General features: G+C 41.0%; 1 protein-coding gene across 1 annotated transcript in view; it reads left to right on the top strand.

Annotated features, from left to right (window-relative positions):
* Positions 1-15,459, top strand: part of GMPR2 (guanosine monophosphate reductase 2) — a 415,612-nt gene extending 400,153 nt beyond the window's left edge. Inside the window, exon 9 of the mRNA XM_044058110.1 lies at positions 8,584-15,459. Within this exon, the coding sequence (XP_043914045.1) occupies positions 8,584-8,779 (196 nt within the window). The 3' untranslated portion in view covers positions 8,780-15,459. The remainder of the gene's footprint in view (positions 1-8,583) is intronic.
* Positions 15,460-15,666: the final 207 nt, after the last annotated feature.

Here is a 15,666-nt window from a genome sequence, read left to right as displayed (position 1 = left end):
GACTTGTCTTGGGGATCATCATTTATAGGGATAAAAGTGCAGGGTCTTTTAAACAGAAAAGACAAAACAAAACATGCAAACATAAAAAGAGATATTTGCACTCAAAACTCTCTCAGTCATTTATGGTGACCAGGACTTCTACAAGTGTTTACAGACAGCAACACAGTGACGTGGTACATAAGTAAGCAAGGATCTTGCCCTCTGTGTAGACTGCCCACGATAGTCTAAGATATAGTTTTTCAGCAAATCCTACTAACCATGCATCTTACAAACTGTCATAATAAAATTGTGTGGCAGACAGGGATGTTCATCGTGTTTCACTATTGCAGTCATTACACTTGGGTTATCCTGCTGGCAGGCTACCCGCAGTTGGCCAGACTTCCAAAGTCTAGGTCCGGCGTTGGTTGCTGTCACCTCTTCCCTGACGTCAGTGCACCAGGGGTATAAAAGATGCAACAGACGCCATTTTCTTCAGTCTTTCTTGCCGCGTGGTGCCCAAAGCAAAAGCAGTTCGCAAGTGCCGGTCGGCCGACTCCTGATAATTTCGAAATTGAGTTTCAGAACCAAAGTCTTCAATAAAGCTAAGTACCCCATTGGGGAAACTTTTTCTTGCTCCAGACCGATGTCAGTAAAAGTTAATAATTGTATTTCTTGTGGGAAGCAAATACCTCATAAGGACTTTCACTCTTACTGTATTCCTTGCCTAGGCCCTGACCACGACGTACTAGTTGTCGGTTTTGTGCTAGATTCAACAAACGCACTATTAAACGTTGGTTTGATTTTGCTTTACATTATTTTGGCCGAAGGTTTAACTACATAATGCCGTCGGAACAACCGATGACCGGAATTTATAAAAAAACCCACAAAGACAAAGAAAAGGACAGGCATCCGAGGTCCTAAACCGACGACGAAGCCTCTTCTAGGCCAGTCGCTGGTTCTCAGTGAGGTGCTTTCGCAGCCCCTGACACCCGCTACCTCAGAACCACAGGCCGTATCCAACAGCCACGTGGAGACACCAAGGCCTGCGGAAACTATTCCCTCAGACGGGTCCAGAGCCACCGAGCAGGCATCGGCTTCTGAGGGTGTTTTCAGACCTTCACAGCTTACTATTAAGTCCACTACAGCAGCCAAGGCAAAGTCAAAAACACCATTAAAGACAAGGAAACAAGTACAGCATTCTCCTGGACAGTCATCCATGCCAAAGAAACAGATGCTTAAAATGGCTGAAGACTTAATTACTGTAATCAGGGGTTCCCATCCCCCTCCTGACAAAAGGCCTAGGCAAGACACTGACTATGATTCCTCTGACCAGGTTTCTATTTCCTCTGATTCCTCTTCTGATCAGGGATATTCTCTCCCTCCCTATGAGGACTCTGATGCAGAAGAGTCTATACCTTCAGCCTCTCCACCTGAGGATTATTCTTTTGGGGAAACCCTGCACACCATGAGGGAACATTTCCATTGGGAGAGCCAGGATTACTCAGAATCCAAGAAAAGGCTCAGAGACTTTCTTTTATTGCCTCAGCACAGGCCCCTGGCTATTCCCCCTGTGCTTGATATTGTTGATGATGTTTTATCTGAATCCAGTCTGTCTCCTGATTCTTCACCCCCTGCACCAGTAAAGCCAGACATGTACTACAGGGTCCCTGACTCTCATAAATTTCTTTACAAAAAACCTGCTGCAGACCCAGACACTATTTCTCAGGGTCCTAAAGGGGTTAAGGCTTCCACTGCTAAAAATCCTGTCCCCTCGGATAGGGATTCCAGAGCTCTGGATAGATGGAGGAAAAAAGTTTACACTTTTGCTACTTTAGCTGTAAGGTCTTTAAATTGCCAGTTTCACATGCTTAAATATCAACAGTACCTCATGTCCTTGTTAAAACAGAAAATGGTTACAAACTCAGAAAGTCCTGACAGTAAGGAAATGCAGGATTTATTGTATGCAGCTGAACAAGTGGGAAAGCATACTCTACAATGTGGTTTTGATTCATTAGAGGCTTCTTGTAGAGCCGCAGTTACAGGCTCTGTCATTCGAAGGCATGCTTGGTTGAAACATCAAAGTTTACCTGAACATGTTAAAGTAAAATTATTGGATGCTCCACTACAGCATGATACTTTGTTTGGTGTTAAGGCAGAAGAGGTGTTAAAGAAAATGGAGGATAAAGCAAAATCAATGCAGACAGTAAAGGATTTCTTACAGGTTCAACCACCTAGGTTTAGCAGAAACTGGCCTTCAAAAAATTGGTCCTTTCTGTTGTCAGACAAGCTACAAAGAGGCAGATACAGATGCCCAAGAGGCAGATCTCAGCCCCAAGGCTTGTACAGACCTAAACAATAGGGTGCTTCAGCCCCCAAAGGAGGAGAAGACAAATCACACCCTTCCCCCTACAAATGCAAAGCACTTACCTTTTGGCAGCACCCCTAGGGGGGAAAGCTAGCACTTTTCTCAAAAAACTGGCACATAATCACCCAGGACAAATGTATACTGAATATTGTTTCTCAGGGTTACAGGTTCCACTTTCACACCCTTCCAAACTCAAAAGGTATGCCGGACCTACCACAAAACCAGTGGGCAGAGGCACAAACACAAATTGCTGCTCTCATGGACATGGGAGCTATTCAAAGAATACCACAGCAAGAACAAGGACAAGGATTTTACTCAAGACTTTTCCTAGTACCCAGAAAGGACAAAGCCTGGAGACCAATACTGGACTTGTCAATCCTAAATACTTTCCTGGATGTTCCAAAATTCAAAATGTTAACACTACAGCAACTTCTGCCCATGCTGGGCAAGAAGGCTTGGCTAGTTACTTTGGACCTCAAGGAGGCATACCTGTATGTCCCAATCAGACAATCTTGCAGAAGATACCTCAATTCATAGCTGGCTCGATGCATTACCAATTCTCTGCTCTGCCCTTTGGCTTATCTACTGCGCCCAGGGTCTTCACAAAATGCCTGGCACCAGTAATTGCATTTTGCAGACAAAAAGGAATTCAAATATATCCCTACTTGGACGACTGCCTTATTCAAGCAGAGAGCAAGGACATTCTTCTAAAGCATTTGGCGTTTGTAAAAAGATTACTAATTTGCCTAGGGTACACACTAAACGAAAAGAAATCAAAACTAGTGCCTCTCAAGAGATAATATTCCTGGGTGCAAGCTTAAATACAACTGCCCAGATGGCTTATCTCAAGCCAGACAAACAAAGGCAACTGACTCATTACTTTCAAATGATGGCAACAAAGACCCAGCTCCCTGCAAGAAAAATTCTGCAGGCCATGGGCTTCATGGCGTCCTGCATTCTACTAATTCCATATGCAAGACTGCATATGAGGAAACTACAGTGGTATCTAAAAAAGTGTTTGGACTCAACATTGCCACAGCCTGGAAACAATTATAACTTTATTTCCCTGCCTACAACAGGAGTTTCGATGGTGGTCCCAGGCCTGTCACCACAACAAGGGACAGCCTTTCATCTTACCCACAGCCAGGCAGACAATAACAACGGATGCATCGGATTATGCCTGGGGGGCACATATGGCAGGAAAATGTATTCAGGGCACGTGGCCCAAGGAACAAATGCATCTTCACAGCAATCAAAAAGAGATGCTAGCTGTACAGAATGCCCTGACAGCTTTCAAGGACCTACTACATCCAGGACAACTATTAATAAAGACAGACAATACCACAGTTATGTGGTACATAAACAAGCAAGGGGGCACACATTCCTACCCCCTCTGCAGGCAAGCCATGACTTTGTGGAACACAGCACTGACCTATCAAGTACATCTACAGGCACAATTCCTACCAGGAACAAAAAAATACACTGGCAGACGAACTAAGCAGAAGTCTCATGGATCCTCATGAATGGAAACTAAATCCACAGGTGTTCAGCATGATAACAAGGAAATGGAGATGCCTAGACATAGATCTTTTTGCCTCCCCTCACAACTGGAACTACAGAAATTCTGCACAAGGACTTATCACTCTCAAGGATGGAAAGTGGATGCTCTATCATTCAGCTGGAAAACCCTGACCATTTATGCCTTCCCTCCACTGCCTCTTCTTACCAAGGTGCTCCTAAAAGTCAGACAAGAGAAGCCAAAAATAATCCTGATTGCCCCAAACTGGCCACGCCAGCACTGGTACCCAATCCTAAAGAGCTTGTCTCAAGGCCCAGCCTGGCCTTCACCTCCAATTCCTCATCTTCTGACTCAACAAAACAATCAGATTCTGCACAGTCAACTCAGAATCTTAAATCTGGCAGCATGGCAGATAATGTAGCCACTCAGACTGTGCCTCTCTCTAAAGCTGTTATGGATGTCATTTTAGAAGCCAGGAGGCCCAGCACTAGGAAATCTTATGCAGAAAAATGGAAGAGATTCTGTGCTTGGAACCAGGCACAAGGGTTTGAACCACTTGTTCCAAATATACCTTAGATTTTACAATACCTAACTGAGATGCTGGACAAAGGCCTATCCTTCTCATCAATTAAGATCCATGCCTCTGCCATTTCAGCTCATTACAATACGGAACCTCCTCTTTTTTCACATCCTCTACTAAGACAGTACCTCAGAGGGGCAAAAAACATAAGACCCCCAAGGAGAGCACCAATACCAACTTGGGATCTCAATTTTGTTTTAGAAAAGCACACACTGCCTCCTTTTGAACCAGCCAGCAGAGCTGATATAAAATTCTTATCATGGAAAACTGCTCTGCTCCTAGCAATAACTTCAGCAAGAAGAGTCTCAGAGTTACAGGCATTAATGGCTGTGGAACCTTTCATCATTTTTCACCAGGACAGGGTTTCTCTTAGGACAAACCCAACATTCATGCCAAAGGTGGTTTCCAATGTGGCTCTTAACCAAACCATTCATTTACCAACTTTCTGCCCAAACCCCCAGAATAAAGGGGAGAGACTTCTGCATGCTTTGGACATACACATACAGCTACGATTCTACTTGGACAAAACAAAAGATTTCAGAAAAACTGAGCAACTGTTTGTAGCTTATGCTGCAGGATCACAAGGAAAGCCTATCATAAAGCAGACAATTTCAAAATGGATAGGACACTGCATTCACTTCTGTTATGCACAACATAGCAAATCAGTGCCTAAGGGCATTAGGCCACATTCTATCAGAGCAGCAGCCTTTCTCAGAGGAGTACCAGCCAAAGACATTTTAGAAGCTGCAACCTGGAGTTCAGTACACACTTTCACCAAGCACTACCACTTACCTCTCTACTCTAAATCCAGAGCAGGCTTTGCCACTGCAGTTCTGCAGGGCCTGGTAGCCTCTCCTAATCCTATTTAGACCCAGCCGCCCCACCTCAGCTTTGGGATTCAACCCAAGTGTAATGACTGCAACAGTGAAACACGATGAACATAGTACAGTTGTGTACCTAACATAAATGTAGATGTTCAAGTGTATTCACTGTTGCAGTCCAGGTTACCCACCCACCATCCCCCGTTTCATTGCTGGGACTTTTCTGTACTTCTCAACTCTATACAACCTATATGGTGTATTTGATTATAGATGAAAGAAATGTTTATATTAGTACATGCATGCTTTTTGGCATAATTTATTCTTTTCAGCCTTCCTATCTGGGGGCACCTGACATCTGGGGCAAGAAAAACTGAAGAAAATGGCGTTGGTTGCATCTTTTATACCCCTGGCGCACTGATGTCAGGGAAGAGGCGACAGCAACCGACGCCGGACCTAGACTTTGGAACTCTGGCCGACTGCGGGTAGCCTACCAGCAGGATAACCCAAGTGTAATGACTGCAACAGTGAATACACTCGAACATCTACATTTATGGTAGGTACACAACTGTACTTTAGCAGGACCAGGACAGACCTTCATGAATGGAAATTGAATCAGGAGGTTTTCCAGGAATGGGTCCAGCTGGGGAAAATGCCTCAAACAGATCTTTTTGCCTCCACTCATAGCATTCATTGGCAAAATTCTACTACAGGTCCCAATGCAGAAAGCCCTGGAAGACAGATTTTTTTTTTTTTCTTTTCCTTGGATATGAATGTTCCTTTATGCTTTTCCACCCTTTCCACAAATAACCAGGGTAAATTTGAAGATTCAGAAGGACTCTCCAAAGATCATTGTGGTAATCCCTTTATTGGCCAGGGAACAGTGATTCTCCATTCTTTTGGAAATGGCCAATGTCAATTACCACAAAATTCCTCACAGACTGTAATTACTCACACAAGACAAGGGTTGTTTGATACATCCTAATCCCAAACAACTGCCTGGATGACAGAATTTTTATACCTTTTTTCATGAGGACATGCTGAAAGTATTAACAGAGGCAAGACAAACTGACTACTAGAAAATAGTACATTAGCAAATGGAAAAGATTTTTTAGTTGCTGCCAAGAAAGGAAGTAGCACCCATTCAGGTCCTGTGTTTCTAAGGTTCTGTATTTGTGTAAATTGTAGTCCTCTGACCTGTGTTTGTCCTCCATTGAGGTTTCATTTGTCAGCCATTTCAGCATGTCTGCTCATGAATCCCCCTCTTTCAGTGCAGTCTCATATGACAAGATTTTTGAAAGAGGTGTTGCATACTAAGCCTCATAGGAAACAGTGGTTGATCGACCTTATCTCATTTTCCACAAAGAGGGTTTCCTAAGAACCAATCCTTCATTCATGCCTAAAGTGGCATCCAAGTTTACTTTGAGCCAAGCTATCCATCTCCCTGCCTTCATTCCAGAATTGAAAAATGAGGGAGAAAGGATAATGCATGTGTTGGATGTCCACAAAATCTTGACAGAACAAAATATTTCAGGAAATCTGATCAAGTTGCTCATTTCCTGTGACGGTAGTAAAAATAGGACAGTGTGTGTCAAAAGGTACTGTTTCTAGAAGCAGCAACTTGGTCCTTTATGCACACTCTTACAAAGCACCATAAACTACATTCCTCTTCCATGTCTAGAACAGGCTTTCTTGAGAACATTCTTCAAGTTCTCCTGGACCCTCATTCTTCCTTCTCCGCTTAGTCTAAGCTATGGTAATATACCTGTACAGCTAAGTCTACTATAACAGTGATCAATATGATGAACATAATACAGTTGTGTAAGTAACCTTATCGTAACGGTAGATGTTCAAATGAGCACTGCTGCAGTAGCCGCTCACTCCATCGCCCTTATTTTTCTGTGTTTTTGTTACCAGATTGAGGACCTTTATTTTTGCTTTCTTAGTATTGTTTTAGTCGGGACATTAGTCATCCTCTGTCTTTTAACATGAAAGTCTGGAGGGTTTGGCATCCAAACTTGACATTTTAGTTAGCTCAGCTCAATCTGATGGTTTGGGTACGTGGAAGGTACCCTGAAGCTTTGGACATTGGTTGGCTGTTCCATCTTTAGTAGGATATAGCCTGTATACTAAGGCTACTGCAGCAGTGATCATTTAAACGTCTACTGTTGTGGTAAGTTTACTTACACAGTTGTACTTTCCCTACACACAAGGCACCTGATACCTTCAAAATATGGGTTGAAGTATGACAGATGTCTTTGTGTAGAAGTCCAAATGTCAAGAATGCTGCAACAGTCTAAGAGGTACTGTTACAGTTTAGTACCCTTATACAAATGTACCACATTTTGAGAACAGACCTAACGCTTGTTAGATGTCTGTCTGCTTAAGTGAATTGTCTTTTGTTGGCCCTTGGTTCATTACTATCTCAGTCATTAATTTGTGATAACAACTGAAGGATTGAACAGCATGTGTAACTTTTTGCTTAGATTACAGATTTATGAATAAGTAGGTTTTTGTGTGGGGGGGGCACTCAAGGTCATACTTCATTTCACTTTGATGCCATTCACACTCTGTAAATTGTGTGTGCTATTACATGTTTATATTGCATGTGTACAGCAATATGCTGTGCATATTTTTTGAATTTATATACTTTTTTAGGTGTGCATTGCTAATATTTCTACATATCTGTTCAACCGCAGCTCATTAACAGTAATACATTGTAGGACCTATTCACATGTATGCATTCAGAGTGAAAATACTGTGTATATTATCTGTAGTATCTTCTAATATTATATAATATAGGTTCATAGATTAGTACTAGGCAAACTGCCCTTGTGGGCCATTTTAAACCAAGCCAATTACCCCATGTGAGAATCAAACCCTGTACCTTGTTTCTCTAAGATAAACACCTTAACCATTATGCCAACCGATATTACTGACTTCTTGGCTGAGGTCATGATTGGAAAGGGTTTCAAACCAGCCCATCTACCCAATTAATAAAACAAACACATAAATAGTTTTTCTGAATGAATAAGATTTTTGATGTTACTGTGAATCTAGCTTATCTGATTGGTACATGTCAGAAGTAGAGGATTTCTGGTTTATTATATTATACTTCTGTGAACAAATATTAGGAAATCAAGGTTTGAAAGCTTAGCAAAGGAAGAAGCTATGATGAATTCTAATTTAGAAAAATATTGTTTTATGATGAAACAAAACATGAGAAATGGAACTATATTGTCAAAGAGGGTGTTGATAAATTATGGACATGCTTGCCATTTCTTACTGCCAAGTAACAAGAAACATTTTGTGTCTTTAACAGGGCATCTGAAGGAAAAACAGTGGAGGTAGAATTTAAGGGAGATGTGGACGAAACTATCCGCGATATTCTAGGAGGTGTGCGCTCCACCTGCACCTATGTGGGAGCTGCAAAGCTGAAAGAGCTCAGCCGCAGAACTACTTTCATCCGTGTCACACAACAGTTGAACCCCATCTTTAGTCAGCCATCAGATATATGATTTTTAGCAGTTACATCATGACTCTGTAAATGCAGCATAGCCTTTAATACTCTGCGCCAAATTCTGGGGCACCCTTAGTCAAGTGCCCATGGAAAGAAGTTCCTGGCTTTTGAAAGCAGTGTACGGTGGAACTTTTGTTCATTGTTTCCTAACAGCTCTGCAAGCAGAAACAGTGAAAAGGTGTCACTGTACCTGGTCCTAATTTTTACTGGTGATTTTGTGATTAACTATATAGATGTTGTGGAATCAAGGTGTCAGTTCACAGTGCATGCAGCACTCTGTGATTTGGAATGTGTGTGGTAGAATTGTTGCCTGCTGCAGCTCTTAGCTGCTTCAATTACCCTTCGTCTTACAGAGAGTACACTTAAGTGCATCACTTGGTTACTGGGAGCTAGCTGCTGTTTCACATCTGCATAGTGACAGCCTACCTGTTTTCAATTTAGTTGGCATTAATTTAAAAACAAAAGTCTGTTAAGGATAGCTCTTCTCAGAGCCAGTATTGGTAAGGAACTTTAAACATACTAGCTGAATTCTTTTCTGACAGAATTGTATTTATTCCCCTTCAGTGTTCAAATACAGGTTTCATTTACACTAGTGTGGTGCCTGGAAAAAGGAGAGGTCTCTTTCTGCACGTTCACAGAAAGGTAACTTGTTTCCTAATTAGATAATCTGATATGATTCAATTTCACAACGTTCCAGTGAAGAAAAGAGTATTGTTTAAGGCTACCCTATAATTCTCATGGCCACGGTGTTAGTGAAGAGGTCACTTTCTTTGATAGTACAATATAATACCATTGGTCTTTGTCACAGTAGTTTAATCTCTGAGGAGTTATTTTGGAAGCCCCATATACAGCAGGTGTTCCAACGATTTCCCTGGAATATAACAGAAGATCTTTCAGGACTTGGACCAGCCTTAATATCAAATAACTGCAGCAATACTCATTTATATTCATGGCCCTGACATGCATTCTTCTAGCTACACCCCCCCCCTTTATTCCAAATCCAGGGTAGGTACATTTCTTTTATTCAGTTCCCTCTGTACTAGTTTCACAGTTTAAAAAATAACTGTCACAGTGAGTTCTTGATATAGCTTTGCCTGTTCATAATGGTCACTGGAAATGTGCACTAAAAATGGGAGAAAAATCTTTCAGTTAAGCAAAATCTATGATACTTTGTAAGGTAGGATACATGCAGACTACACCAGTCAACACAGAGGCTGTGAGAATCATACTATGGCAGTACACTGATGTAAATGGTACTGTGTGACAAGGCTGTAAGAACCTGTTTCTGTGACAGAAACACCATGATGTCATTCAGAACAGAGGTACTGTCACAGGGTTGTAAATGTGGAAGTAAAGGAATAATAGTACAGAGGTCTTTGTTGGTGACCATAGCAGCTGTCAGTGACTGCAGTAGTCACATATCCACTGCAGTAATGACACCATTTCTGTTAGTATCACATTTATGTCCAGTGTGAGCCCAGTGGGCATCATTGCTTTTTAAAGTTGAAGTGAGATGATTTCCACTTTTACCTACAGTGCTGTACTGACCACAAGTTCACACTTGCAACTTAGAAGTTGTTATAGGAATTCAACCTTCTAAATCCAGAGTCTGATACATAGAACAACGCTGACGGTTATTAATGATAGATATTGAAGTGCCCACATCCAGCCTTACATTTTGCAGCAGTGTACAAGGGCAAGTCTTCCCATCTCTCTCCTTCCTATCTCAGGAAGGCAATATTGATTTCAGGATGGTCTTGGAAAACTTGTAAACCTCTTTTCATGTGTACCTGCAACAACCAGTTGCAATTAAGAGTTTTTTGTACCCAAGACACGGAGGACACTGATTCAGTCACACTATATCAGTAAGGCCTTATCACCAAAAAGATAGAGATACACCATTTGTGGAAGCCATGTCTAACTGTGTGCACTGCAGTGCCTTTTGAAATTTATGGAGCTTTACCCTGACAAAGTCATGTGATGATCTATTATTAGTGCCCCATCGACCTCCTTTGATGCCTCCTAGGTTTTGCCTGGGTAAGCTGTTAACGACATATACAACATTTTCACAGGCAGATTCCTTTGATGCATACTATTTTTTATTTGTTTGTTTTTGCCTTGCTAGTATACTAATATGTATTTTCTTTGGCATGTTTCTATGAGTGTTTGCCTTGATGGTTTCCTGTGATGTGTACTGAGTATTTGCCTAGGCATGTACCTTTATTGTGCACTGAATATTTGCCCCATCATGTTTCTCTGATGTACACTGATTATTTGACCTGGCATGTTCTTGTGATTTGTACAGAGTATTTGCCCCAGCATGTCCCTGGGATGAATATTTGGCCCAACATGTTTCTAGGATGTGTACCAAGTATTGTCACAAAATACATTATCTTGTGTGTGACAGGATGGTGAAGTCAGTTTCCAGATTCTGGTTTTCATTACTTTTTTTTAGGGGCAGAAGCTATGTTTGAGCTCATTTCTGAATGCATTACCCAAAATAAATGCAGTCTGCCTGAGAAGCTTAATACTTCAAATGCATAAATAATAGTGGAACGTCAATGACAGGTTTTGAATATTGCTCTTATATATGTAGCAGCTTGCTAAAATAACAGGATTTTATCAGCATGTATTTTCTGAAGGATATGAAATCTGAAACTCAAATGTCATTATTTAGTGACTAGAGCCCTCAACAATTCGCCAGAACATAATTTTTGTTACCTTATAAAAGGTAGTGCTGGCAATGAGCTATTCCTGTTTTGAGATCACTGACTGACCTGCCAACAGTCCCATAACAAAATAAAGTCTCCTTGCAACGTCTCAGAAAAAAGAAGTTCCCACACTACCAGAGGTGTTTTTAAGCACTTGGGAATGGGAAACAGACTCTGTGCGTCTAACATTACATTGTGGGGGGGCAAAAATTTGCATAAAAGCTATATATTTTTTTTTTTATGTAGCTTCAGGCTGACAACAGCTTGTTTTTCTTGACCAAGAGTTTTGTTGAAAAGGGATTAGGCTTTACTGTAAACAAAGGGAAAATAACAATATGCTGCATTGCTACTTTATTATTAGCATGATTGGAACATAGGGACAAAAAGTGAGAATATAATGCACATCTCCCATTATCAAGGTTGACTTTCTACATACTTTTATATTGCTTTTGCTTAAAACTGAGCTTGTGTCCTCCAGGCTGCCCTCATTTTTACATCATCATGAGAGCACTCAAGTCTGATATTAATTCTTATTGACGGTGGCTTTCCTATGAATATCTGGAATATGAATGATGTCTTTGAAAGAGTGAGGTTTTCCTACATTTATCAGACTGCCTTGTTGGAAACATTATTCAAAATGTTCCTCGTAGATGTCTGGGTCATTGTCAGCTTTGATACAGACTTCTTGTCTAAATTATATAAATAAATATATGTAAGAATGTCTCAATAGATGGTCATTGCTGCCGTCTGAGCTTTTTGGTGTCCACTAACTTAGAGAATGCAGATAATTTAGGAACTCATTCTTCATACAAAGGGTTAAGATGGGTCAGGTCACTTTATTGTAGGAATACAAAGTGTACTGACATTCACTTCCAAGGAACCAAAGATCTTTTGTAGGGACACCCCAGTAGGTCACATAACAAGCAAACCTTCCACTTTTCAGGTGCCATCACTCCACATTGGGCTTTGGCTGGGATTCTTAGATATTGGTGCAGTGGCATAACTTGTGCTGCACCAATGTACTCAGTTGTGCCTCTGCACCTTTTTGTGACTCATAGTAATGCACATTCACACCAGGACACCCACATAAACAAGTTATGTAAGAAGAAAACAAAATAATGCATATCGGAGATCTCATTCTACCTGCCTTAAGGTCATACAAACTAGTAAAGAGCTTAAGGGAACAGTCAGGAAGCTTACAGCTGAATATGAACTTAAAATAGTTAATGAAACCAAAAATAGCGACAGATTTTAACTATATCAGGAAGTTAAAAACTAGCATCCAGCAGTGTTCATAGCTAGTCCTCAATAATACTGCCCACTCTAATCAAGGAAGAAGGTAATACGCTAGATGACAAATTTATTCCACCCACAGCTATAGCTGTTCCACAGTCCTAGCAACCTCCTTTAATTACTATGGAATAAGTCTGCTTAGCACTCTGAAAGGCTGCTACCACCACCACCTCTTTCATGGGCTCTGATAACATTCCATGTTGCCTGATTATCAATACCAAATATGGCCTATCTGAAGCCCTGCTAATCCTCATTATTCTGAGCCTCTCCACTGGTTACATTCCCAAAACTTTGAAAGCAGCCATTGTAATGCTTTTACACAAGGGTATCTCAAACTCAGATACTGTAGACCTTTATTGTCCTTAGTCTCATATGTAAAGCTGTAGAAGAGCATTGGTGAAAAATAATTCAAAGTTTCTACTGTCAATATGCTTTGGTTGACAACATAGATGGTGAACAGGTGTTCAATATCAACAGTCTGTGTGGTTGGGAATATGCCCTGTTCACAGGGACTGTGCTATCTCAGAGCGGTACAGCAGTTGGCATTGTCACCTTACAGCAGCAGTTTAAGTCTCAGCTGTGTGGAGTCTGCATGTCCGCCCTGCATTTACGTGGGTTTCCACCCACATTCCAAAGATATGTAGCTGGAGCATTTCTCCCCAGGTCTCTGCTGAAAATGGGCTCTGTCCCGGTTGGACTTTCCCAGTAAACAAATGTTAAATAAATTAGCAGGGAGTGTGAGGATGAAGCTCCCCACCTGGGAGAGTGCAAAGGGGGGGGGGGTTGTCCTCTGCAAAAAATGCTTTTAACTTTGCTTGCTCAGAGATTTATTCTCAGAGTACGTACAGAAGCTTGTGGACATGTTGTTGATGCTAATGTGTCAATGTCAACTTAGTACAGTTGATTTGGTTAACTATATCCTTCAAACATCTTATCTGAGATTTCATTAATCTAGATATTAAAAATATGCTGACCATGGGCTCTAATCAGTTCAGCTGTGTCAAAGACAGATCCTGTTTCCAGTTGATAGCAGTTACACATTATGTACAGCACATCTGGACAAGGCAAAGAGCTTTGACACTATTCCCCATGCAGGCATTAGTGACAGACTTGTAAATATGACTAACTCCTTATGTTCTACAATGGATATGTAACTAGTTGTTTGACAGAAGCCATGTGGTTTGTCACAGATGCCACTTCTGAAAACAAAAAGGTTACCAGTGTTATACCACAGTGGTCAGAGCTAGATCCTCCCCTATTTGGCATAGTTTTTTTCAGTCCTTCAGGGCAACATTCCTAAGTTATGTTTAACTTTGTAGATAACTGACAATTGCTCTAACATAGGTAAGACTATGTTAAAAAAAAAATCTATATGCTCAAGGGTCTTAAATATGAAAAAATGTACTATACTCATTTTGATAAAACATTTTTACATCATACCATAGAGGTAACTTACCTCTCCAGTCAGAGATGGTGTTAAGGGATCTGGGCAACCGTAGTGATAGTTTTTCATATTTTGAACATCATGTCTCCACAGTAGTTCAGAAAGGCTTCTGTCTGGCTCAAATAATTTCCAAAGGCATCTTGTGTAGAGCCAGGTTTACCCATCTCATCAGACTCATTATGGAATATATGCCCCTTTTGACATGTGTTTGACTCAGTCACATGGATAGATTGGATAATTTTCACTGTAATCAGTTATAGGCTCCTCAATAGGGATCTGTTCCCATCCTTTCAAGCCATGAAAGATGTGACCCCTCCTTGACCTAATATTCCTTCACAGAACAGATGCTTCCTCAAACACCTAGCTAAAGTAATTAAACCATCTTCAACCTATAAATAATACATATTAGCATAACAGGTTCATATTTCAATGTATCCCCCACCTCTGGAACAAAGTTGTACTATATATCAAGCAGAGTAGCACCTTCAAGCTAAACCTAGATAATTGGATGGGCTGACTCAAACTTTCCTCTGATCAGCCTTGTGTTGTCCTCCTTGAAGCTGGAGGGACCTTTTGAATATGATTTATTGGCTATGTTTATAATGGTCTGTAGACTGATTGCATAATACTTGTCAATTCCCTGATGATAAGATTATAGGTATGAAGTGTAATCACTCAGCTAAGCAGTTCTGCTGTGCACACAAGTGCCCTACCTGCCTGTAACAGTAAATATGGATGCTCACATACACACAGTTTGCACCCCATCATACCTCTATCCATGCATACAACTACATACATGCAATATGTACAGCTTGTACACCCACACATAACATACCAGTTACAGCTGTCAAAGTAGCTGGCATAAGCTGAGATTCAGTAGCTACTTTGACAGCTGTGAAGTAGTAGTCAAACTGCAGGGGGTGAGACAGTAGCAGAGATGAAAAACAAATGACAATGTAATAGTGAAAATAGGCGTAATGCAAAATGGATGACATATGAGCTGTGACATGTTGTGACATTTATGATACATCCTGAAGCAATATATGTGAAAAAGATGGCTGTTGTTACTTAGTTCTCAGCTGTATATCAAATTGTCATTTCATAAGCAAGAAAAAAATTCCATTGCAGCAGATAGTAAAGACAAACACAAGGCCTTCTACAGTTATGTGAAGAATCTCCACGGCAATACCCAGATTTGCTCCGAGATACTGCACAATAGCACCTCCTATACCAAGCCAACAGATATTGCCAATATACTGGCCGACAGATTCAGTGCCAACTTTACCCCCCCCCCCAAAGGACCAATCAACACCAGTAGATTGCCAGGCACCCAGTATTACTGCTGCACAGGTTAAAACAGCACTGTCCAAGGCCAAGAATACAGCTTCTATGGGACCTGACAATATCCCTGGCTGTTCTACATGAACTAAAGAGTGA

This window comes from Protopterus annectens, chromosome 16.part0, assembly GCF_019279795.1.
Source record: "Protopterus annectens isolate FY-2018-M chromosome 16.part0, PAN1.0, whole genome shotgun sequence".
Classification (NCBI taxonomy): domain Eukaryota; kingdom Metazoa; phylum Chordata; order Ceratodontiformes; family Protopteridae; genus Protopterus; species Protopterus annectens.
This window is presented reverse-complemented; position numbering and strand designations above follow the sequence as displayed.